This window comes from Leuresthes tenuis, unplaced genomic scaffold, assembly GCF_036924035.1.
Source record: "Leuresthes tenuis unplaced genomic scaffold, fLeuTen1.0.hap1 SCAF_17, whole genome shotgun sequence".
Taxonomy (NCBI): domain Eukaryota; kingdom Metazoa; phylum Chordata; class Actinopteri; order Atheriniformes; family Atherinopsidae; genus Leuresthes; species Leuresthes tenuis.
The window spans coordinates 4,819,662-4,846,669 of record NW_027325371.1 but is presented as its reverse complement, the minus strand read 5'-3'; the positions used below and the strand labels follow the sequence as shown (position 1 = coordinate 4,846,669).

Here is a 27,008-nt window from a genome sequence, read left to right as displayed (position 1 = left end):
ATGTTTTCCCACAACACACACACACACACAAACCGACATTAGAGCCATGTGATCTGCATTTGGCCACAAAGCAAATTAAGATAATGACGTGACTGACTAGAAGCATGTGAGCGCTTTAAAATATTATAAGTTAGCGTGCAAAATAAATGTGATCTACACTGACAATGGCTCCGGATGAGGACGGATAAGAAGCATGAGCTCAGGATCTCTCTAACAGCCATTTCATGGATTACCAAAGAAACATATGGAAGTATCTGCATGGATGAGCTGTCTGAAAGACTCAACGCAATGAGGCATAAAGTAACCCCCAAACTATAAAAGATATGACCACAACAAAAACCCAAATGACCACAAAGTCTGCAGGTTTCAAACACATTTGTGGACGACACTTGCACCCAAATTTGTATTAATGTATCATTTAACAACATGTATGTGAGACGTTTCTTCCAAAAGTACCGATAAAAGCTGAAAGTTGGTGACCTATTTTTAAAGCTTACATCCCGTATCAATAGGAATGTTGGAACATGAACACATACTGTGAGTATTTTTAACACTTTTGATGACTAATTAATATCCATTCTAGTAGGATGGATGCATTGGGGAGTAACCCATCACAACCAGGCATTTATTAATGGAGTGCTTACTTTAAAATAATGCCTAGGCTAATTCCATCAATCAGATTTCTTATTTAACCTCATAAATGTCAACTTAGAAAGAGTAACCGTATAAAAAGACATTTATAAAAGCCTAAAATGTGATGAATAGGTTTGCTCTTCACAAACTTCACAACCATTATTTTCAGGGTTTAGCTCTTCAGAGGTGAAATACCTTTATACTAATCTCTGTGTGAGATATATCTGTGTACTGTCTCTCAGAGAATCAAATGGAAAACAACCAAGGAAAACAGAACAAGAGACGGAAAAAAAGCAAGTCTTAAACGGTGATGTTGTCAATACTTTATAAAAGCAGCATTTATTCTTGTGCACATAATGCTAAGCTCACATTCAGACTACATAGGTTCAAACGGAAACACTGCAAAGTCTTAGTTCATTCCCCCCATTCGGACCCACTGAAAAGCCCCGTCACTATATAAACTGTAATTACAGCAAACTCTGAGCATTCCTGCCATTACTGGGCCATTTTAGTATCAGTGAAGTGTTTGCTGTTGCCTGCAGTAATTGCTGATTGTGTAAGACAGCTGCTGTTAGTGTTTAAGCACAATTTTCCGAGTGAGTGGGCAAAAATTGGAAACAAAACATAAAACAAGGTTGTAAATAGATACGAGGAAAAGGGGTCTACATGCAAAGTTAAACTAAATTTGACATTGTGCGTTATATAAATATGTCTTAAAAACAAATGATCTGCATATAAATACTATCTATATATTAAGTGCATTTGTAAGCTGAATAAACTTTTTTTTTTTACTGTCTAGTGCCAAAGACAGTAAATTGATGTGTATGTTAGGACTGACTGAATAAACTCCTTGATATTTGTTCATGGACAATACAACTTAAAGACACATAATCATCTCTATGACACCACAGTGCTAAAATAATAATCACAAAAACAATGACATATATCCAATTTAACAGCTGGTTTTGCTTGGTTTCTTTTTTGTAGCACCCGTTAGTTAAAGTCGGTGTTGTTGTTTTTTTGTTAAACTACCCACGTGTTTTAAGTTAAAAGGGAAGTAGTTAAATATAAAAACTGTTTAAGCATTTCTCAAATCAATTATACAACATGGTGGAAGATGTATTTCCTCCATATAGGTTTCTAAGAGTTAAAACAAAACTATTTTTATAAGTGGGTTTCATGAGCCTCAATCTCCAGTTTCCAGAGCTCTCAGCAGATACTCCACAGCGCATCTGAGAGCCAACGCTCCTCTTCATCTCTGATAAACACCATCTTCCTTTCACCGTTGGGAAGTAGAAATCGGACCACTTGAGGTTTGGACTCTAAGAGCAGCAACAGCAGCAGTCTCTTCACATTCAGAGCTTCTCCTTAAAAAGCCGTTTGTTGTAAAAGAATTAATCTTGTCATCTGGTTCAGACCCATTTCACGCGTTGCGTTTGGAGACGGCCATGCGCTCTGACACACTTTTGATGGGAATTCCTTTACGGCTCACTTTTAAATGGATGAAGAGAGTAGCAGGGGACAGACTGGAACCATCTGCCTTCAGCAGGTGAACATGTCGATAACCTGAGAGGAAAGAGGGAATCAAGCATTACAAAAACATGCCAATGTGCTGATTTGACACATGACTGCCAGGTGGGCAAATTCTTCACGGTCACCTGTGCGGAGGCTCGTGAAGGGCAAAGTGAACTGCCCCACAAAATCATTTTTGACAGTGTGATCGTGGTCCTCCACGACAAAGCGCACCAGGGCCAGTTCAGGGACCTGCAGCTGGAAGCTCAGCGTGCAGTTCCACTGTGGGTTGAAGCCTGTAGAGGGCGCACAAGAGCTATAAATGCATCATCCAAACTGACCATGATGTTGAACAGTAAAAGCACCTATAAAGACATGTCTGTCTTGATATTATTTGTCTCCTCCCATCTTTACGTCTTTGTGAGATAAAAAAAAAAGAATCATTAAAATATGATGTTATTTTGAAGCAATGACTGTATCAAACATTAATCTGTTTAACTGTCATGCAGCTAATGACACAGGGTTAAGGCTTTATTCATAGAATTTCATTTTGAATAATGAAATCTCTGCCTTACCATTGTTGTCAATGCGCTGGGTTTTGTTTCTGGCATTATCTATAGCCACTCCATGAATTTCCACCCACACTTGTGGATCCACAATGGAGCTCGCTTTATCTGTGTTGATTTTCGGCAGCTGCTGTGCAGATATAATCTAAAAAGAAAAGGCAAAACAAATCAGTTTTGTGCTTAAAAGTCTGATTAGAGATACAACAAAATCAAACTGGAGTCCAAAAAGCCTACAATTTCAAAAAGCTCCAACCTTGGCTTTACAATGCATGAAACCTCTCTTATCTGTTCAGGAATTAGCAAAGAGAGATATCTCCTTGTGTGTACACTGATATGAAAAAGAAAGTGCACCCTCTTTTAGATTTTGGGATGTACTATAGAAAAAAACCCATCTTATCCTTTGTCCTTACCAGGTCTTGAAATTAGGTAAATATAACCTCAGAAGAACAACAACCCATTACACATGGTCCTTTTTTATTTACAGAAAAATGCAGAAGCTGTGAGTTATTCCCACCTTTATGGTTATAACCACCTTTAGCAGCAATAGCCTATGGTTTTCTGTGTGACGTTATCAGTCTCTTACATCTTTGTGAAGGAATTACGACCCATTCTTTTTTACAACGTTGCTTCAGCTCATTGAGGTTTGCAGCATTGGTTTCTGCACAGCTCTCTTAAGGTCCCACCACAGCATTTCAGTCAGGCTGAGGTCTGGACTCTGACTGGACCATTGCAACACCTTGATTCTTTTCTTTTTCACACATTCTGTTGTAGATTTGCTGCTTTGTTTGGATCACTGTCATCAGTTTCAGTTTCAGCATGCTGATATGCTGTGTTTGGTTTCCTCCAAACGTGCTGCTGTGCATTATGACCAAACATCTCCACTTTGGTCTGGTCTGTCCAAAGGACATTGTTCCAGAAGTCTTGTGCTTTGTTCAGATGCAGCTTTGCAAACCTAAGCTGTGCTGCCATGTTCTTTTTAGAGAGAAGAGGCTTTCTCCTGCAGCCCTTCCAAACAAGCCATCCTTGTTCAGTCTTTTTCTAACTGTGCTGTCATGACCTTTAACCTTTAACATGCTAACTGAGGCCTGTAGAGTCTGAGATGTAGCTCTTGGCTTTTTCACCTTGGGGTGAACTTGCTGGGACGTCCACTCCTGGGAAGATTGACAGCTGTCCTGAATGTTTTCCACTTGTGTTAACACACACCTGAATGCTGCAGACCAGCAAATTGACAAAACTTTTATAGAGGTGCTTACACTTACTGATGATCAAATAATCAAGTGCACTTATTTAGCAAGAACCTGGCTGCTACTTACCGTCTTAATTCCCGTGGAAGCAGTAAGGATGGACTGCATTTTGGCTTAGTTTTTGTCCAGTAAATAACCACAGATTGTAATATGTCGTGTTGTTCTTCATCTGAGATTGTGTTTACCTCATTTTAAGACTTGGTAAAGACCAGATAACATCTTAAAATTGAAATAGGTAAAAAAAAATTTAAAAAAAGGTAAACACGGAGAGTGTTCTTCCTGGAAATCAATCGACTTGTAGTATTGGAGTTATTAAAGGGCAAAGCTCACTCGAATAGTCAGCTGGGTGGGGGTGTGACCAGGGCCTCCACCTGTGTTCTCTGGATTAAAGCTGGATGTAGAGCTGCACAAGAAGCTGGGTTTGAGGATGTATCCACAGCGACCGTTGGGGAGGAAGCGACCCTGATTGAGGTCCATCTGCTCCCCAGGTGTCTGGAAGTTCAGAGCCACTGAACAGCAATGAGAGCGAAGTCAGTAACACATCCAAGTCTGAACACCCACACACAAGAGTTCCCCAGGACACACAGACATTACATTCAGTGAGTCAGTAAAACATCAGACATCTACGTGTTTTGATGCAGCAGGAATTTGCAGAAGTTCTTTGTTTTGTGCTTACTAACCACTTTTCTTTTCTCACAAACAGGCCTAATTTGCTACAATCTGAGCAGCGTCCTAACTTCTAGTGTCGAGTACCAACCCATCTGGCAGCCGCAGTTCCACATTTCCTGAGGATCATAGTTGGATGATTGCAGGCGCTGGCCAGAGGGGTAGATCCGGCTCAGCTGCCTGCTGTTGTGTCTCACAAAAAGCTTCCCTGCAAACGAAAAGAGAGAAAACAGCATGCAATGATACACTGGAGGCTGATGATACATTCAAGTTGCAAGATCAAGATCAAGTTGCATAAAAGACTTGAAATCTGAAATCTCTGGGTTCCTCTGTATAGAGTAAAGATGCCTTTGTTATACCGGAGTCTTTGATGAGCCGGAGAGCGTCACTTTCAGAGAAGGAAGACATCTCATTTGGGGATATTTTAGACACATTCTCGAACCCTCGGAAGGGGACACTCCTGCAGTACACCACCAGCTCTGACAGCTCAGGACTCAGCTTAGAGCAGACCTGGGAAAGGAAACATTAAACGAAACTGATGGATTAACTTAAATGCCTGTATTAACTGCACTCAGACTTAACAAGTCTCTCTTATTGACCTTAGCAGGTTCCTTTTTGGGTGTGTTCTTGTTGCTGCTTTCATCTTCAGAGCTTGAAGAGAAGCTGGCAAAGCTTCCATTCTTGCTCAGTTGAGCCAGATGAGGAGTGTGCTTCTTCCCCTTTACCAGAATACGCCCCTTAAGCTCCTGCAAGGGAGTTCATTGGAACAAATTATTTCATTAGAAAACCAGAAACCCAGAGGACTTTAAAAGAGGCCCCAGCTGTTTGTGTGTAAGTGTGCTCGCACCTCAGGAGAAGGTAGCTCTTTCAGTGGCAGGTCACTAAGAGGCATGGTGAGTAATTTCCTGCCCAGAATGGTGCGGAGATGTTTGGCCATGACAGCCTGCTGCTCCACCGAACAGTGGTTCTCCAAGGACAGGATCAAAGGGTACGGGGACGCCTGCAGGGAAAGTCACAGGGCAACTCTAAAACGAAGCAATTCAAATCCAGAAGGCCACAAAATACAGATGTTGAACCCAACAGAGTAATCCTAAAGTGTGTCAACCACAATGCAAAGCATGTAATTACAGGAAGTACAATATACTGACAGCTGGAGGTCAGTGAAAATGAATTGTTAGGGGGCAGCGTCTCGTACTTTGAAGGCATACTGGGCGATGGTTTCGATGACCTCCTTGAAGGGAACTTTGGAGGTGAGGGTATGGCCGTGGTAGATGACAGGTTCACCTTTATCTCCATCCCAGCAGTCCAGCTCCACACAGCGACAGCCCTGATTCAGAGCCCTGACGGTGACACACACACAATTTAAACCGCAGGAAAATGTTGTGGTTTAAGATGAGCTGCTCAGTGACGTTCCTCGGCCTGTGTACCTGATGTATGGCTCAGTGCTGCTGGCGCTGGTAACCTGGTCTTTGGTGAGGTAAGTGTTGTGCGACGAGGAGATTAAGTAGTGCGCCAAAGGGTGGCTCATGTCCTGGTAGACTCTGGCATGGTCAGGGTTGAAGATATCATTTTCCCGAGACAGCATGTACATGGTGAAGCCGTTCTGAGTCATAAATAGGTTCCTCTGAGCTGCAATAAATGTTTCATCAAACTGTTATCTATCATTGTTATGGTGTCCCTGTATCAAATTTCACTTAGTAGTCAAATATCTATTTTAAAATACAGTGTCCGTTTTAAGGAAACTGTTTCTTGGCTTGTTTTCGTGCTATTAATACAGTATCTTATCTTTTGTTTTTTATTATTCACAGTGAGGAAATGAGGAAATAAATGAATAAAAGTGTTGCAAACATGTTTGCTGTGATAGACTAAATCACTGCTGTATCATCAGGTAACAGCCCATTCACATTGTGTTTGTATGTAAATACAACAGATTCTTCTCTTCATTCCTTTAATGACTGCTTATAGGGGACTTACCCCAGTCATTGAGCTCATACGTGAGTATCAGAGTCTGAGCATGATTCAGTGAGGCGTCTTCTCCTTGATCTCCCAGGAAGTCGCGCAGCTCCGCAGTGGAAAGCACACAACCATTACTTGAATAGTGTCTGAAGACGGCATCCAGCTCAGGCCGCCGCAGCAGCTCTCTGCAGAACTCCTCGGTTTCTGAGTGATCCAGGCGGCCATCGCCGGATCTGTCACACCGCTGGAATTCAAGGGAGGGGCATGAGTCAATAAAGATAAGCAAACAAACACACACAGCCAGCCAAATATTAAACGCAGTATGGATTTGTTTGGGGAGTGCTTCAAATTCCCCCAGGGGAAAACATTTTCATACTAACTCAACACAGCTGTGCACACTTTAAAAATATAGCTCTGCGAGGAGGATCGGGGTTGGAAGCGAGCAGAGGAACTGTAAACCAACTAGTTGGCTATAACAGAGAGTTGAGACACATAGCAGGGAGTAATCCCTCTCCATAAAGAAATAAATGCCTCTTCATGTGTTGTTAGGAAGATAGGGGGGGTTGAGAAGTAGAGGGGAGCTGGTGGTTGGCTTGCTGCTGGGTCTGTAATTGAACACAGACTCAGGACTCCATGGTGTCAGGGAAAAGTAATACCTCACTAACTAGATAGAACCAACTTCTGTGTTTGCACTGCCCTGCTTTTATTACACTCTGCAGAAATCAGGTAAAATCAGGTATTCTTAATAATAAGGACACAAATCCAGGTCTCACGTGACCCTGACCTTGAATAAAGAGCGGGCATAGTGCTCACTCAGGTCAATGTTGATCATCTGTAGAAGCTGTTTGACCTCATCGTAGCTCATCTTGCCGTCCTGGTTCTGATCTGCTCGCCTCAGGTAGCCACGAATCCAATTGTGGGGAGTTAAGAAAAAAACATGGCTGAAATATGAAGTCAGACAGCTGGGCAGTATTTGGATAAGTCATGTTATGTTGTTTTTAATGGCTTGTAACTGACTATTTGCATAGGATGAGGAAAGTTTCCTTCTTTTTCTGCCTATCTAAGAGATTTCTGTGACCTGTACTGTTAAAATTGATGTTCACATGTACAGGAAATAGGTTTTGGTGACTATAATCACTTCTCCACTGTCCATACTGCAAAGTTATCCCCATAAAAGGGAAAAGGGATGGACATACATCTGATACCTACACTCGCACCATCCTCTGCCTATGAGGGATTGCAATTAACAGTGATAGTTGGACTATATTTAGACATAGCTTTTTTTATGTAATCTTACAGCTCACCTAAGCTATGTACAGGACGTGGGATGGCACATGTGACAGCAGAGCCAGTCACCATAGCAATGCTACCTCAGCTACACTATATTTGTTCTAGCACACTGGAAATTCATTACGACAGGATATTGGTCCAGTTTTTCCTTCTGCGTCATGTTGGCCACGCGCTCCTTCAAAAAGCGGAGCCCTCGCACCCAGCGCTGGGCTTCCTCTGGACAGGAGGACAGCAGGTCCAGGCTCTTCCTGGCTCCTCTGAAGACCACCGTGAAACACTGGTTATCAGGCACCGACCCAGACAGTCGCCTCAGTGCCTCCGACTGGCAGCCCTCACGCACACACTCCACCTCTGTCACTGCGACTGGAGGAGAAAGGGAAGGAAAGCTCAGCCTGTGTTCATGAGTAAACAGCTTCGGTTGGAGATCATAACAACACATGGACCAGCTAAAGGTCAAGCATGAGGTGTTTTTAGGGAATCATAAATAAACCATAAATACCACAGGGACACAGCAAAGAGATTGTAAAATGTTACAAACTGAGACCTTGGCATGCTTCTAAATGGGATAATTTTAACACACATAAATAACACACAAGTCAAAGCCAGTTGATGACACCAGTTTCTCAATCTGTCAGCTTCTCAAGTGGTTTTCTGTAAAGTGTACTGTCTCCACAAACTTTAAATCTTACACATGAAAAGACTGTACAAGCTATCTTTGTGATTTACTTCAGGCGAGGAAGGGACTGACTTATTATTTGGTCATCTCTGAGGCTGTTGCTGGCAAGTCAAAAGATGGAATATTGTCCAGCAATAATACAACCTCTGCTTGGTAAAAATATATTCCTGGGAACAAGTGGCATGTTTCAGTTCACCTCCTACACCAACAAGTCCACCGAGTTCTCCTGTAATGTTAGTAACCCATACAGCACCCCTTCTTCACCCTGCTGGGGCCTAACTGGATGTGGTCCACTGTAAAAACTATTGATCCAGCCACAAGCCCAGCTGTCTGTCCCATCAGTAAATCTCATTTTATCTGTCCATGTAACCTTTGAAATATCTGGTTCAGGTATTACTTGGCCCGATCTCGATGCTTCAACCTGTAAATCTTTCTTAGTTGTGGTCGTGTTTCAGTCTCCGGTACCGTAGCCATGTCGCTGAGCTCTTCACATTTAGCATTTCTGGATATGTTGCAGTTATGAAATATGGTGGCGCTGGATTACGATGGTTCTATGTAGCTTTAGGTCGAATTGCTCTTACTTTTGCAGTAATCTCTTCTTCCCCACACAATGTCAGATAACGCTTTAAGCCTTGAAAGTTTAACCTTTTCAAGAGCGTCACATTCATCTGAAACAGCTGAAACACTTTTTATGGCCTATCTATATGAGGTAATGGAGGCCTCTAAAGTATGCACATTAATATGAAGCGATAATCACTTTAGGGTCCACTCTCCCTTCAGATTCAGATTTACAGGTGTAAATTACCTTTAAAGCTCATATTTGCAGAACTCTGGTGAAACAGACTGACACAAAACTAAGTAGCTTCCAGCTGTTTCTAACACAACACATTCATTCAGCACAGGAGCTCCTCTATATCTGCAGCAAGAAGCCTACAGTGTGATGATCACTCAGCTGTGTCTGTCCTGACAATAGCCTCATTCTCTTGCTGGAGGCCATAAAAGCCTCTGCTCTCCACCTCTTCTAAATTACTCCACATTCCTCCTCTGTGGTTATCCCAGAGACGTGGCAAAAGTGACATGCGTGTGTGTGTGCATGTGTGGAGTGGAAAATAAGTTTTAGGTGGTGCATTGTATGCCAAGTGCTTTTGAGCGTAAGAGACAACATTGCACAACTGCAGGCACCAGATCAAGCTGGACCTGGAGAGGCGCCTGGAGCTCGGAAAAGAGGAATCAAGCCAAGCCTTCATCCTGAGCTCACAGACACTCGTAGATTTGGTCCTCTGCAGCTTGCTGGTGTGGCATTATCAGTGTCTGTCCTCTGATGTGATTAGCCTGCACTCACACAGCTTGTTGTCATCATTGTAGGGACGGTTCAACATCTATTTCTGGCTGAAACCTGCCAATTTACTGACTCTGTAAGTCTAGCAGACGGTTAACATCAAACTGCATTCCAGTATCAGCATAAAACAGAGCAGAGGTGGGAGAGCCAAAGGTCAGTAAAATACGTAAAAGACAGCGGGAGATATTGTTCTCAACCACGTCAGCTGACACTTTTCCACCTGCAGTCCAGTAAATTTTATTCTGAAGAGAAATGTTAGCAGAAAAAATTGCTGGGAGATTTTCTTTTTCTTTAGAAAACAATCATATTTAAAGTCTTTGTCTTCCAATTTCATTCACAGTGCCAAGCGTTTGTGTAATTTAGGCCATCACTTCCTCTGAGATGCTATGATAGAGCAGCCAGCGAGTGAGCTCTAACAAGATGTGCCCTACATACTCTACTGACATCCTCACACTGATTCCCCAAATAACCCGATCAAAGACTTTAGTTCCTTCCCTCTGCAAGCTGCAGCTCAACATCCCATTGTATCAATTTCTTTCCCCACATACATGAGAGTAAGTATGCATTTATAATTGAATTATCTATCTAAAAGATGATGCTCTAAATACTAAAGCTGACTGAGAATTGACAGACAGGTGTGGAAGCTGTGCTGGTATCCAGCAACCTTTGGTGTTGGTCTCAGTTACCTGCTGTGATGCAGCCAATTAAACCCACTTCTGTCTCATGAGTGCATTGTTTACCTTTTTTCTTACCAGCTGGAAACAGGAGCAAAAGAAGGATTCTTGAACCTGTACTTCTGAAAAAGTCACGTGCTTCCTCTGAGGAGCCTCCCTTTGAGGCGTGCAAGCTATCCCTTCAAAATACCTGATAAATATTGAACAATAAGCTGAACAATCGTGGAGGCAGTTTCAAGTAGCTTTTAATTTGTTTTGAATCTGGTAGAATACGATAAGAGCATGCATTTATTCAGCCATGGTGCAGAGCCCACGACTGGCTTTCTGTCTAATGGAGAAACAAGGCCTCCAAGGAGGCAAAGAGGAGGGGAGGGCGTGATATAAAGCCAAGATAAAACAGTTCAACAACTCCAAACAATATACAAGCTTATTGAGCGCAATGACTCACGTCTCAGTTTGTACTGGGCCGGAGGAAAGCTGGTACACTACTTCCTTGGATCTAAGTTTCTTTTGCTTTTCTGGTTATCTGAAATGGGTTGAGTTTTCCTTCTCTTTCACTCCAGGAGATGACTTCCCATTTCAGAGCATGCTCAGTCTTTGAGCTTTCCCCTTATTTGTTAGAACTTCCTTTTCCTCTTGGCTCATTGTCTGTTTTGCTGTCAACATCAAATCCTTCCTTTTGATGATTACTTGGTGGGACACACCCCCCACACACACACTTTGAGCACTTACATGTCTGCTGGGACTTGGCTTTGCGGGAGCTCTTGGTGGACTCGCACCACACGGTCAGTCCGTCCTCCAGCAGCCGCATGTTTCGGTTCTTCTGCCACCTGGAGGAGCGAACCTTCACCATGCTGGAGCCCTGCATCATCACACGGATGTCCTCATTGTCCAGAAGCCCTTGAGAAGGCGCACGTGCAACACAAAACAGGACATGTGTAAATGGCTCGGTTGAAGGTACACAGTAAAGTTTAGCCCATTTCTGCAGTAAGTTTGCACAGTTTGTTCTCCTTAAATATAATCTGTTTTCCAGAAAGATAATTATTGAGTTTAGTGATTCAAGTGACACTTGAATCAAACACCAAGTGACTTTGTAATCACTTTTGCAATTTTCCGTTTAAAAATGACTAACCCTGCTTCAGTCAAAGTAAAAACCCTCAAACAGAACTTGCTTTTGACAGGTTGACCTCATAAATACAGTCCCAGCCTCTCTGCTTACACTCTAAACTGCAGGTTGTGTTCTCTAAACAAACCTTAGAGGAAATTGCCAACGCTTCAGATGAATCTGTGGAAGGAAATGAGCTTTGAAAAGTCACTGTATGCTTTAACAAAGTCAATCTTTGCCCAAGTCCAGAATATAGAATGATGGAAAATACACAAGTTTAAAAGAAAAAGAGGAGCGAAATCTATTGCTGCAATCAAACGCAGACACGATCATTTGAAGGTTTATTTCTCGGGGCAGCAGCAGGTTAGAAAGTGGTCGTTTCTTTCACAATCATCCTCCAAATGCTTTTTAATCAACAGGGAACACCAAGGCCACTGGTTTGGGAAAAAAAGATGACAAAATAAGGTATAAAAGAAACAAAAATCAATCAAAAAGACGCCAAACTCTTTTGTAAGCCATTGTACACAGAGCAAATTTTCAATTTTGGACATTGATTGGATGAGCAGTATTGACTAATAACAAAAAGTAATGTCAAAATCAATACCAGCATGTCTGATCCAAAGATTAGGATGATTTCATACAGCTGGTCGATGCTGAATCAGATATTTACACAGCTGTTTCTCAGATCTCAATCCAAAGGTTCAAATATGGCAATGACACAGCAATCCAGTACTGTGGAGAGGACATTTTTATATGGCTGAAATTATGCATTTTTCTTATTTCATTAGAGGAAATTTGACATTATTAGAGCCAAATGTACAAATGTGTAAAAATGATGAGACATGGTTGATGGTTCAGCATTCAGATGGTTCATATGACACTAAATTTGGTGCAAGTTTTAAAAAGTTTAATCAAGAATCTGCGCCCTGCAAGTTGCTCCAAACTTTAAAAAATGCAACAAATGCTGTAAAGAACAAATGTTAATGAGCGTTCAGCCATGCTTCAATGCTTCTCTTAGGATAAAGAGTGAGCTCTCAAAGAGATTTCTCTCTTTTTGCTGTACAAAGAAGCAGCCCAAGCAGGCTCTCCCTCCCTAAATTACTCTTCAGGGTTTAGTCTCTTCTGCTCACCTCTAAAGATTTGTCCAGACACAGTTGGCGTTACTTTTTTTCTTTTTCCCTCTTACATCACAGTCGTCATACTGTCAGTGCCAAACGGATAATAGAGTTCCTCGCAGGGGCCCCAAAGCTACAGCACACAGACACTGCTCTCAGCTCCCCTCCCTGCAACCATGGGTTTTGCCCCACCGAGGTTGAACACAAAGAAATCCCCCTACCAGACCTCCATCCATAACGAGCCTGTTTTTCCAAGCTGTTGCCACATGCAAAGCATTCCCACAAGAGGCACAAGGGCCTGATTAACTGCAGGTCATTGCCCATGCTAAGCTGCCCAAACAGCCTTAACTGGCTCTGACTCAACTCCCTGCTTAAACTTTTTGCACTGACTAGCTATCGCTAAACACATTCTTTCTTTTCTACCCTCTTCATCTGAAAATCTACCCGTAGCAGAATAAGTAAATACACAAGTCTGCAAGTTTGGGCATGCATGCACATCAACAACAGGCTTCACTTAAACTGAGGCCTGTGCATGTTTAATACACTATTTGTGTCTTAAAGTTTTCAGGCCACAGAGCAAAATTGGGTTTTATTTTCATTGCCTCCAGCAGAAAATCTGGTTGATAGCCACCTCATCAGCTGGTCAAATTCCTGAAAGCTGGCTGGTTAGCAACCGTGCTGTTCTGCTGGGTTTTAATGAAAACATTTCCCTGGGTCCTATGTTGCCCAATTCTACATGTGCACTCCCAACATCCTGCAGTATTGTTCCCAATAAAACATTTAAAGGAAACCTGTAAAACTCGCTCCTCAGATCAGCTAGTGGGGGAGCTTAAAGTGCATGAGGGGTGGAGGTGAAATGAAATGACAGGTAATCAAAACGTATGCTAACAGAGAAAGGGAGTGATAAATATTAAAGTGATTTAATTAAAGCAGGTTTCGGTTAAAGACGTAACAGTTTAAACTAACTTCACTTTCCCTGTGTCACTTTGATGCACTGCTTCAATAGTAACAAATACATAGAAAATAATAAAAAATAAAGGGTCAAAAATGGGAACAGACTGCATACAGCAGTAAAAAAGCATATAACAAACTCACAATGACAATTACAGTATGTTAACGGGATATACAGATGTAATCAAGTTAAGGAATGCTGTCCCTTTAAGATATCTGATCCATTGTAAAAACACAATGATGGTGCTAAAGATAAAGAGGGACAAAAGTTATCATGACTCATCCTCTGAGGAACACAAATGTCTTAGCAACTCATGCAACACTTCAGTCTGTACTGAAGTGGCGAGCAGACTGACAGCCTGACATTTAATCGGTATAACTATGCTGCTGTTATAGTTAAAAAACTGCTGGCTACATAACTAAAAGCTCCATGTGTGAACAACAGGTGAAAACCCAACAAGAGAAAAGTACATGTGCAGGATCAGCACTTAAATGAATCCCCTGAGGTACAGCAGTGGTGAAAACATTAAGTGATAAGGATTAAAAAAAAACTATCAGCTGGTTAGATTGCGTGTGCATGAGTAGCTCTCACTCATGACCACATGACCGCCTGGGACATGGTTCACATTTCTCTCAGCATAACAACTGTCACAAGAGCGAGCTAGCATGGATTCTACACTTCCTTATATAAAGACAGTTAACGTGTTGTGGATCTGAAACCAGTGCTGGCCCAACTCAAGTTTCTCACTTCTGTCCTGCAGCTGTCCCAAGGAAAGAGTTCAGGTGGAAAGCAGGGATGAAAGACAATCTGATTAAGACCACATAGTATGAAGTAACACTTTGGATTTGAGAGGCTATCAAAAGACCCCCCCCCCAAAAAAACAAAAGTGGTGATTTGAAAATACAGTATTACTGCCAATGTTTTTTGGGGAGCCATTCGGCGTCTTTGTAGTCAGTTAAAAACAAGCTCTTTGTCTTCTATAATGGATGAAACATGATTCATTTGCTAAATAATGTCTACGCTTGTTTATGCATTTGGTTGACGCTTTTATCCAAAGTGACATACACTCATATCCCAGGTAGGCAGGTAGCATAAGGGGGCCTTGCCGAAGGATCCCTACTGGAGGTAGGAGTAGCGTAGGGTCCTCTATCCTATCCCTACTGGAGGTAGGGGTAGCGTAGGGTCCCCTATCCTATCCCTACTGGAGGTAGGGGTAGCGTAGGGTCCCCTATCCTATCCTTACTGGAGGTAGGGGTAGCGTAGGGTCCCCTATCCTATCCCTACTGGAGGTAGGGGTAGCGTAGGGTCCCCTATCCTATCCCTACTGGAGGTAGGGGTAGCGTAGGGTCCCCTATCCTATCCCTACTGGAGGTAGGGGTAGCGTAGGGTCCCCTACCTTTCACACAGGGGAGAGGTCAGGATTTGAACCCACATGAAGAGAGAGTCTTATAAGAAATAAGACAGGACCACACAGATGCACTGTAAACAGGTATCAACCCTAAAATCTGGATTACAGTGAAATATCAGGACTGTTAATCAATATATGCTGCATTAAGCATTTAAGGGTAAATATTTGTCCAAAACATAAATCGTGAACATACGTGCGTGACTGAGTTAGATTTGACTTGATTTGGAAGTTAGTGTGAAAAACCCTCAGAAGGAAACCAGAGACATGACTCCTGGTTTTAATCTTTCAGACAATAATTGAAAGAGATTAGTTTTTAATACTTAGTCAAAAATACACTCATGATGTTGCAAGTTCCTTCTTGATGAACTGGGCCAGCACATTTGGTAAAGATTAGTCGATGCTTACGCCACAGTCTTTGTGCCAAAAACCAAAAATAATGTTGAAAAATGCCAAAAAAACGGTCGCAAAGGCTGGAAGACGCAAAATATGCTACAATCTCGCCAACATTATCTGCTGCATGTCTGTGCTCAGTTATCCCACAGAGAAGAAATCGCTTTCAGTCCTTGAATAAACCCATCAACACTGAACAGTAACAGATGCTGAGGTGATAAGAATAAACTAAACTTTACTTTTTCAACATATTTCCATGAGCGAAGACTCTGAGAAGATGTAGCAGTGTAACAATTTGTTGTCATAAATAAGAATTTAAATGCACACATGGAAAAATAATCTGATAAATAAAAATAATTACATTAATTTAGGCTTGTGTTAATGTTGCTATTTTTTTACTTTGCCACTCAGCCTTCAGTTTAATTTGTTATTCTAAACAGAATATAATTAGTTTCTTTGTTCCCTGTATAAGTATGTAAATATCTTTATTTTAGTTTGATTTCACCATTCATTTTTTAAATAAAATGTTATTTAAAGATGCACTTTTTTCTAATTTCATGATATCATTTCCCTTTTTGTAGCGTTCTCACTATTAAAATGAAGGAAATCACAGAAATACCTGAGCTTCGATAGAAACAACGATATCATAATTCATCTTAATCAGTCTCACGAGAAAACGCCCGACAATGACTCATTAAAACAGACGCCAAGTGTTTGTTGAAACTTTCACAAACAGGAAATGTGTGTGTTGTAAGAACTTAACTGATCATGGAATATGTATTAAGGTAGACTGGAGCAAGAGATTTAAAGTGTTATATAACAGGATAACAGCCCGCGACTTTTAACAAATGTACGGTTATGAAGCTAAAAAGTGCTAAAAACGTTAAATATGGCAGCGGACGAAGAAAAGAAAGAACATGAGTAACAAAAGACCAAAGGACGAGATCAAAAACACAAAAACTATCTTATGTTTTAACTTCATTCTTCTTATTTCTTCTCCTCTTTGTTTCTGGAGTTTGTAATTCGCGCAGGCGGAGTGTGAAGCGCACTTAGGCGCAGATTTCAGCCCATGAGATGACAGGGAGGCATAATAATTAGTTTTAAACTGTTTTAAATGTACAGAATACTCAAAATCTTGGAGATAAACTGAAATAGTAAGAATTAAACACACATAACATGGAAAATGGATGAGTAAATTAGCTGAAGTTACCATTCAGATGACCGATTAATGATTTTTTTTCTTTACAAGTTTTAGTTAAGGAAGTTTTAAGTAACACGTGAAAACGGTACGTGCAATAAAATCCTTCTTGGAAGACATTTTGTCAGAAGATTAGTGATTTGCACAGTTTTGGATGGAAACATCAGGTCAGTGTTTTGGTCCGAAGTCCTCCCCTACATGCAAATATCTTTTGTTTATGCATCGAGCAGCATTGGTAACATCTCAGTGAAGTGATGTTTTTCTCCTCCAAAGCTGGTGATAGTCCCAACATCTGTTTAAACTGGGAGCTTTTGAGTCATCAAATCCAACACATGAATGTTAACGGGCCTCCCAGAGATTAAGAGATTTATCTGTTATTTCCCCTTTGTATTTTCCCTCGATATATTTCCCCAAGCCCATTTATTTCATTTTACACTTCCCTATCTGATTATTCATGCAAACGAGGAGGGCAGACATTCAGAGTTGGCAACTATAACACAAGCGTAGATCAGTGCAGTTTAAAGGGGAACTCCGGTATTTTTAAACCTAGACATTATTTCTGGCATTCTACACACATTCTACTGGGATGACTTCATCGACACGCATGGCTGCAGCACAGCTGATTCACTCCGGTAAGAACGTCCATCTTACTCAAAGTCGTCATTCACATTGTCAAAATCTGATAAATATCCTGCCATGTTGCAAAAAACTAGCAGCAGCAAACTCTGTGTGAAGTTAGCCGACTGCCACAGAGCACGGAGTAAATAAACTGTGCTCCAGGGGGGCGTGTGGATGAAGTGGTCCCAGTAGAGTGCCTGTGTAGAAATCCCTCCGTTAGCTCTCCTATAGCTGCAAGTAGCCACATAACAGCAGCTATGAGCTAACAGAGCTATAGCACACGTTCATTCATTCATTCTTCTTAAAGTATTGGTGAAATAAAGACAGATAATGCCTTATTCAGAGGCTGCATCGTCTTTGCCCCGTTCACTCCGTTATATGGATCTCGAGGAATCTAAATATCTTCTGAAGGACGCCGACTTTCACCAAGCTGTTCTCGGTGAGTAGATGAAAGTATTTCATGCCATAAATAAGGTCAAGGTTTAAAAATACCGGAGTTCCCCTTTAAATTCTAATTAATACTAATTATTATGGATAAAAATAATAACAATAATGATTTAAAATGAAAGCCTTTCTTTGGTGTTCAGGTGTGGCAGGTGGACCCTGTTGTGTATACAGTTCTGACATTCAGGACCTGCTGGTGTTCATCTTGTTACTGGAGTGTTTTGTATCATCATGCAATGAACGATAGAAGAAGCCCTAAGAAGAAAGGTTTGGGAGGTTTCAAGCCTGGCAAAAGATTTAAAAAGCTTTAAAAATCACATTTAAAATTGAGCATTCAAGCACAATAAACATCATCAGAAAGTAGAGTTTAAAAAGTAGAGTTTATTCAAGACAGCTCGTCCCAGCACACTCATCAAAGGAGTCATGAAAAGATCCAACAAACTTGACCTGCATGGGAGGAACGGATATACGGCCCAAAAAGAATACAGCAACAAAACTACAGTTTTGTAATTAACTTAGAGGCTTTTAGGGGTGATGCGCTCTGAATTTGTTCAGCCACAGTATCAGCAGACGTGTTCAAGGCTGAAAAAACCAGGAGAGGGTGGAGGTGGAAATGTTACGCTTGGTTTCCTCTGGGGCAGTTAGGCTCACAGACACTGATTGGCTGGACGATTACTCAGACCATCATCAGTGACCGATGAGCGTACAAAGCAGATAAATGAGCAGTCGCATCTGTGGTCAGTGCAGTGTTGTTGCTGCGGAAACGCGAGACGGGAGAGGGATCACCGAACAACATCAAATCTGAAAGTACAGTGGCTCAAAAAGAAGAAGTAGTGGTTTGTTCAAGGCCAAGTCAAAGCACAGTTCTCACATGTTATGGTGAGAATCTGAAATATGCAGCACATGCAAGACATCCTCGAACTTAATACAACTGCCAGAGATTAACAAGCTTCGCAGATAATTATGCTCAGGTTTCTGTGGCCTTTCAAGTCAGTTCAAAGTCATGTTTATGTTCTTGTTTATTGGATAAATTATGGCTGAGGTGGTTACAGCTTAATGGTTTTGTGTCTAATGTCTTCGGGGTCTGTTCAAGGTCTCAATCTTCACCTAAAGGACTTCATGAGAAACCACGTGCTGTAGACCTTCCGAATCTTATCCAGTGGTTACTAATTTCCAGTTTTAAGTGCAATGACATCATCGAGTTTATATTTTGTCAAAACATACACACCATTTTTGAAACTGACTGGATAATATGAAGTGTGATCAACTAGCTTTTCAGCATCTATCAACTCTGTTGCCTGGGAAAGATTAGGTACAGCAGCTTAAATTACTAAAATATCTCTATTCAAACCCAGAGTTTCATGAAGCTGATATTCAAAACAATACGACAAGCTGTCTTTCACATAAATGCTTTTTAATCACAAAAGTCCAAAGACAGGTACTGTCTCATTTGCATTGGTGAGTATCAGAGACCTTTCACAGATGTACTTGTTACCATTAGGAATAAACCCCTTTATGCTGCAACGGTTTGGTGAAGTTTGTCCTAAGCCTAGTTTATGCTTCTCCGTCATGTCGACGTGACGCCGTCTTTGAGCATTCGAAGTTCTGCGTTGAGGGAACGCGTTGCTCTGCAACTCACCGCCACGCCAGGGTGTGTGGCTGCGTGTTTGTGTGGTTTCAGGGGTTATAGCCGAATCCTTGCTTTCTCCTCTGGTCACAGTTTTGCAGCTGGAGCTCATCAATATTGAAGAAAAATGCTTAGATTGCAAATGTTGAAGCGCTGGCGACCGAGAAGACGTTTGCGGCGGTGGTCTGTACGACCGGTCGAGGCTGGGAACGGGTTCATTTACAACACTCTACAAGAGCTTCAGAGCCACGGACGCTGATTGTGTAAAGCGCATTTAGGCTGTGTGTTTTTTTTACAAAGAACAGACTGAACTTCTCTAAAATCAAATCCAAGCCCCCCGCCCACCCAGAGACGGATTATCTCACAACTAACAAATCTCTGGCCTCACAGGTCACATCCATCGCTCTGTCTGCAGGGCAAAGCGCTACAGTAAGTAAAAAAGTCTTTACATTGGGAAGTTGAAGCAGTCCAGTGACACCACATGACCCAGATCTGTGAACTCAGTTTATCTGCAGGTCAACAGGCTGTGTCGTGTTTTCCTTCAGATGTGAGTAAGGACTGAAAAAGCAGGGCTGAGCTGAAGGCCACTTGACTGATTTACGATGACACATTCTGGAAAATGGTCAGGTGGGCCAGTGCTGGGTGACCTCACTCGCTTCATTATTAAGTATTAGCAGGAGATTCAAATATAGCATTGGGAGTTGCATATCACGCCTTTAGACAGAGATACAGTTTCATAGCTGAAACATCAGCAATGCCTCAATAAGTGCGCATTGCGTCAGAGTTTCGACATAGTTTGCCGTGTCCGTGCAGAAGACTGCTTCCTGCTGCAGAAACATTCAAAATCAGGAGGTTTCAGAGCGCCAAAAGTTGGCTGAATTACATAAATAAATCAGATTTCACACGTTTATAGAATAACTAGGTCAAAACGGTGCACGGAGCATCAACTGTGGTCCAGGTTTCCAGACTTGCAGGGTCTTGTCAGAGATTCTGACAGGTGCTCTATGGTTACTCAGCAGGTGTCTATTTTGGGGCGAGGTGTGACCGTTGCTTAAGAGGGTTTGTGTTGAGGGTCAGCAGCCTGGGATGGCACTGGAGAGGAGCCTCAGTCACAACGGTGGACCATGAACACACGATTGGTTAAAGTACACCCACAGACTACATTTCAGTCCTGTTTGATGTGTCAGTGACCTGTCATTATCTGCTGACTCTGTCATAACAGCCATGAGACAGCAGAGCTGCCTTATGTCTTTAGATAGATCGACTCCACTGCTTGATTGTTGAACATCAGATGAAATAAAGAAAATGCAGCAAGCCACAAGAAAAGGGGGGAGCAATAAATCAAACACATGAAAACACATTAATCTTATCTTTTAAAAGGAGTTCTGTAACAAACGCACAAAGCCATAAAACGTAATGACATGCTCCGGGTCCAGCTGATATGTGAAAGGACTGCCGGAAAGTGGCTGGAACTTCTCAAATAAGTTTACCTTGACTCATGGAAAACTTTGGTGTCATTACTTTCTAATGCAGGTATGCTTACCGAGCCTTTTGATGGGGTCCGTCGTCTTCTCGGCCACTTTCTTCATCCGCTCCTTGGAACTGGTGGTCGGTGACTTTCCGCTGCCCAACATTGTTGTAACTTTAAAAAAAAAAACTGACGGCTGCTTCTGCTCGGGGCTTACGCGTTTTTTCCGTGAATGAGGATGCAGATGTCTTTGTGCTGCCACAGAGAGATCCAGGGCAAAGAAGGAGACAGTCGATAGCAACTGTTATTCCTATTCCACATCTAAAAAATGTCCCTCCCCGGCGTTGCTCTCCACGCCGGAGCGTAACATGACTCCAACCAAAGCGCACGCTACTCGGGGGTTCCACTCCTCCTCCTCCTCCAGTTTCTAACAGAGAAATCCAGTCAAAAAAGAAGCAGGAATGGTTCCCTTGTAACATTATTATCATATGCTGTACCTATTTTAATCTTGACCTTTTAATCTGCATGAAACTACAAAAGAAATAAACTAATTTGACGCGTTTTTTGCGCTCACATTCAAATATAACTTTCATGATTATGAGCTCAGATTTAATCATGCGTTTTCTGGCTCAATTTAAGGACTTAATTAACTTACTTATAAACCTACTTTATGTGTACTTACAAAAAATTTTAAGGTTGCCTTTAGGGGTTATAAACAACTAATCGTTTTTTTTTTCGTCCAGGTGAGGCACAACTCGGCACTTGGGGCGCTTTCTGTTCTAAAGAAATGTGACAAACATACATTAGAGCACCATTTAGAATATTTATCTACTTGTCTTTTCCCCTTTTTTTAAAAAAAAAAAGGGGGGGGGGCTCAAACAGTTAACTACTGCAAGAGAGGGCGATCAAATAAGTCGGTGAATGAGGCAGCAGCGCCCCCTGTGGTTGTTTTTAATTCACTGCAAGTTTAAAAAAGAAACACAACAATCAATTCTGTTGTGCCAAATTCATCTTCTAAGGCCTGTATGTGCACGCCGCCTTGGTGGATTTTGAGGGTGGTGTGCTTTCTGAAAGAGAAAATCAACACTCCTGCCCACGGTGTAAGTATCCTAGCACTGGCTAGAAAACTTAATTAAGTCCTAGTAATGGAGTTATTACACAGAAAGAGACAGAACTGGGTGGAGCTGGGTGGAGAGCTGTTCCTGCCCTGGGAGCCCAGTAAAATGTAATATTTCCTTATCCACAAGCATCCAGGAGTGCAAACACATGTGCAGACACCCCCCACAAACAAAGATTTGGGAGGTTGGGCATAGATGTTAAGGTAATGTGTTCCTTTAACTTATTGCAGCCGGTGCATCAAGTGTTTCTGTCACTAAAACACTCATTAAACACTCATTAAATCGTGTTTTGATGATACTGATATTTAGCCTAAAACATCTTTCATGTCCTCTCAATAGCAGCAACAACCATGTTAGACAAGGGGAGAGATTAAGTCATGCCTGCTAATCCTCACAGGGGCTGTGATCTCTGTCAGATCAGCTTTGGCTCTGTGGCTGCACTGCTCCTTGATTTGAGAATATGGAAACCCCTGTCTCGTGATTTCCCAGTCTGACCAGTTATTTAGTTTCTTGTTAACTGGAACACATCACCTCTTCCTCCAAGGATTTCCAGTTCAGCTTGCTGATTTGCCAGGGCTGAAACTCAGCCTGCTTCTATTAGTAGAAACAGTGGGGCTGTGTTGTGTGTAGCCATTGGATTCCTGGTGTTTACCAGCAGTGTTAGGGGAGACCAGTCACTGGCAATAAGAGGTCACAGACTGAATAGTCCATTTCTTACATTAATGGAAGCAAAATGCTTTGTAAAAGCTGTCAGGAAACTGTATGTAGGTGGCCATGGCATAGCACAGCCAAAGATTAACACAGTATACAAACTCTATAATTAAATGTGAGACATTTAATCTATTTATATGTATGAAAAAATGTGCAACAGAACATAACAATATCAAGATAATGACACACTCCACAACAAGGTTTCTTTTATTCAATCGATTTATTTGATGAGTTTAGTTTTGCACAAGCTGACGATAGCTGCTTAAAAGGTGTGCAAAATGTTTGACTAAACTGTCAATTTATCGAGCAATACCAAACTGAGACTTGCTAACTATCAGTAAATTAGAGCAAAGCTTCAGTGCTGCCTTGGAAAATCAGGCTCCGTCTACTTCCTGGAGATATGACAGTTAATCGAAGGTCTAGACAACGGAAAGACTAATATAAACAAGAGGTGATTTCAACTTGCTTATGTGGTGTTAAGGGGCTGACTAGTACATTTCTGAAGTAGTGTAACAAAGTTTAAATGTATTGCATTAATCGTAATACAGAAATGGCGAGCTTGCAATGGAAATGTTATAGTCCAGGAATTACGCGGATCCACTAAGAACACGTTGGCCTAGTAAGCAGACGGCAAACACAATCACTTTCTGTTACCAGTGGTATTATAATTAATTTGTTCGTTGTCATTTTAATGAAAGCAGTGTGAAGAAAAATATATTTTATTTGATAGTAGTCCTACTTTTCTGTATAATTAATTTGTATCGCGACAAGGAAAGCACCGAAGCGCGAGCTAGTTAGCGTCTGCTAGCATAGCTTTATATAGTGTGACGCTTTTCGTCAGAAAATAGGCCTGAGCTACAAACTATTTACTGTGAGAGGTTATGGCCTCTAAGTTTTAGGATGATTTTTGGTTATAGTGAATATGGCTTTACGTTACATAGAAATGTTGCAGTGTTTAGAGCGACATCACGTAGCGCTCGTTCGCTAACTAACGTTAACGCTTAGCTAACGTTAGCCAGCTAACTTATCCTTAGCTGTTAACACGAAACAACCATGTAAACACTGCGTATTGGGGTTGCGAAGAAAAACCCCAAACTGGTCTAGACCACTCCGTCTATTTGTAACAGGATTATTGAGCAAGTGTGAGATCGCCTGACCCACCCTTGTACAACGAGGGTTTCGAGGACGTGATCGTTGCAGCAGCTTCACAATAAATGTCGTTTGTTTACGCTGATTCCAGAGTTTCTCTTGCCCCACAGGGTATTACTCCGCACACCATAGAATATTAAAACTGAAACATTTATTCACCCAAATAGTTCATAAATATTAAGGTTGTATGTATATACATACAATAAATAATTACATTTAAAAACGAGCTGTATATAGTTATTTTCTGATAAGAACATTGAAACCGGACTAGATTCCAAAAGTGGATTGCTTAATTTTGCTTGAAATATAGGAGTAAAACATCGTATCATTATATTTGTCTTGAACTTTGAAGCCACAAAAAAAACGAAGAAAAAACAATATTTGTCCGTAGAATCTACATTCATTTATCACTGGTAAAATGTTATGTAAAATGAAAGTATTCAAATAAACTTTGATTTGGTAGTGTGTCGCCGCAAACCCTTCACTTGTAAGTGGTAGCGTCCGTAAAAATGCCCGGGACTGCTTTTTTGGTGTGGATTACGTATGTTTGATTGAGTACTAGACTGTCCAATCAGAAAATAATTTAAGCTTAGCAACAGCAAAGTTGTCCTCTAGTCCAATCAACAAAGTAGAAGGTGGGCTTTAGTGCTCCCACAATCCTGCCATTTGATTGGCTAAGAAGCTCATCAGTTATGACAGACTTGTGGACTATGTAGTTCGATATTCAGGTCGACGGTTAAGTTTTACTGTTACTCAAACCTCATATCCCACAATCCATCTGGTGTTAGAATCAGTAGCATGCGTACGACTGAAGGCGGAGCTGCTATATAACGACGAGCTCCCTCTTCTTGTGCAGCATACTGGACACTGTTGAGACGGCGGAACGCTGTCTCTGGTTGAACCACAGTTCTGACAGCATTGAAACAGTTAATGGTAGTTAGCGACAGTTGCTCTGACAAACCCTTAGAGGAGTAACAAGTGTTTACTATTCGGAAGTTTACTTTTAGTTTGCGGTAGTTTGTTTTCAGACGTCAAAACTCAACTTCCTTTTTGTGACTTAAGTTCGTTCAGAAATTCCGGTTTTGTTTTTAATTTGGTAAAAATTAAGTTTATCGTAATTTAACGAACTTTGAAGCTTTGTTTTGAGAACATGATGCGCTAAAGCGGGGTCGTCGGAAGGGATCAACATAATGACAGAACCAGTGGACCAGACCCATCACCTGGAAACTTTGGGCAGCCCATCAGGTGGGAGCAGCGGGGACGCTTTGGAGCATCTCCCAGCCAGCAACTACGGTGGACCGGAGAACGGCGACAGGGGGCGACAGAGAGAGCTGAAGCAGCTGCAGCGGGCGGAGAACTGTGTGGATATCGACACAGGCAAGTTATGGCAAATGAAAGGCGGACAGAAGGAGGTGTGCCCTGTCTTAGCAGCCGGAAACGAGCTCTCGAAGTGCCACAATAGAAGTCAGCCTCACCAAAACCCCGACGATCTTGCAGCGGGCGATAGCGATCATAATCCACGCGAGAAAAACGGCCAAGGCAGACCGCTGCAGGAGACTTTCAACCAAGCACAAGTGGAGAGTTTGCTCATCGACTCCGATACTGGCGTAGATGCGCGTCTGGGCAAAAAGAGGCACAGGCGCAGGACCTCCAAAAAGAAGCGCAACTGGAAACCTTATGACAAACTTTCATGGGAGGAAAAGAAAGCCTTAGAGGAGAGAGAGACTGTCAGGGCTTCGCGGATGAGAGAGGAGATGTTCGCCAAAGGGCTCCCAGTTGCGCCCTATAACACCACCCAGTTCCTGATGGATGAGCACGACCGAGAGGAGCCAGACCTCAACACCGAGACCGGAGTCAGGCGGTCCTCAGTGGTCGTTGGTCGCATGGAGGACACTGGCAGCGAGGAGGACCTCTTTGACAACGAGGAGGAGGACGACGACGACGGCAGCGGTGGAGGCAGCGACGGGATCGGGAGGCCCGGGAACGCTGGAGGGGAGTTTCTCCAGAGAGACTTTTCCGAGACCTACGAGATGTATCACGTCGAGAGCCTGCAGAACATGACCAAGCAGGAGCTGGTGCAGGAGTACCTGGAGCTGGAGAAGTGCATGTCCCGGCTGGAGGAGGAGAACAACCGTCTGAGGCGCGCCGTGGAACCGGGAGCCGCCGCGGACAGCTCCCAGGTCCGGCTCAGAGAGATGGAGCTGGAGGTGGAGAGACTGAGAGCCGAAAACACGGAGCTCCAGCAGAGTCAGCTCCGCAGGGACAGGGGCCAGGTCGCTACAAATTAAAGGACACAACTCTACAGGGGAAAGAAAAAAACACAAAAAACAAAACACGGGACGACTGCATTCTTTTTAAATTGTCACCAGTTTTCTGTCATCAGCTCTCTGGACAAAGAAGTCGTTGCACTGCGATGCAAAAGCCTACTTGACGTTTCTTTTCTATCTGGACTTGTAAGCTGTTCAATTTTTCTTCTAGAAGAAATGTAAATATTTCAAATCTAAGATTCTTTTATATTAAAAAAGAAGAAGAAGGTGTTTACCAATACGAGAATATTTTTGTTTTTCCAAGTCAACTTTGTAGGTATATCCGCCGACAGAAAGTGTTTAATGTTTAATTAAAAACCAACATTTGTGTCGCATTTTCCCCCTTCGGACATTACAGCTAATTTGGGCCAATCTTGCAAAGCAGAAATAAACTCCAGCGTGAACATTTTAGCAGTTGTGTGTTTAACATTAGTTGAAATAAAAAGATTAAAACTCTGCTTAAAGGTGTCATGTGTGGTAAAGTCTGCTCCTAAACACAGGAAGCGGTGAATAAAGGCTGCAGGGAGGAACTGCTTTTGTCGGGTTACAAATGATCACGGGGCTCTTTTCTTGCGAGGGGTCCCAATATGGGCCAATCGACATTAATGGGCTCTGAACTGGGAGAATCCGCGGATTGAACCAGCAGCGGGTGGGGGGATGGGATTAGAAGATGCGCATTATAAAGGATAACCCACCCAGATCTGAGTCTGTTAATGACTTTATGCAGGAAGCAAAATGGATTCACTACCTTCTTTTAGGATCAGTGTCGTTTCTGCTGGAAACTGCCTCTTAAGCTTTCCAAATTTGTTAGAAAAGTCGATTTTTTAAAAATTTCTGTGGCGA

General features: G+C 42.1%; 2 protein-coding genes across 2 annotated transcripts; one reads left to right on the top strand and one right to left on the bottom strand.

The window, feature by feature from the left end:
- Positions 1-944: 944 nt before the first annotated feature.
- On the bottom strand, positions 945-21,276 carry LOC140272972 (1-phosphatidylinositol 4,5-bisphosphate phosphodiesterase delta-3-A-like). The gene is made up of 15 exons (XM_072368495.1): positions 20,957-21,276; positions 11,289-11,456; positions 8,003-8,230; positions 7,362-7,492; positions 6,596-6,821; positions 6,049-6,250; positions 5,817-5,961; positions 5,469-5,621; positions 5,221-5,367; positions 4,981-5,131; positions 4,713-4,829; positions 4,286-4,464; positions 2,721-2,856; positions 2,292-2,441; positions 945-2,199 (listed from the first exon to the last, which is right to left on the bottom strand). Exons 1-15 carry the CDS (start codon positions 21,045-21,047, stop codon positions 2,057-2,059), a joined length of 2,367 nt encoding a protein of 788 aa, XP_072224596.1. The 5' UTR covers positions 21,048-21,276; the 3' UTR covers positions 945-2,056.
- Positions 21,277-24,704: 3,428 nt separating this feature from the next.
- On the top strand, positions 24,705-26,623 carry hexim1 (HEXIM P-TEFb complex subunit 1). Its single transcript, XM_072368835.1, has one exon. It carries the CDS (start codon positions 25,050-25,052, stop codon positions 26,145-26,147), a length of 1,098 nt encoding a protein of 365 aa, XP_072224936.1. The 5' UTR covers positions 24,705-25,049; the 3' UTR covers positions 26,148-26,623.
- The last annotated feature ends 385 nt before the right edge of the window (positions 26,624-27,008 follow it).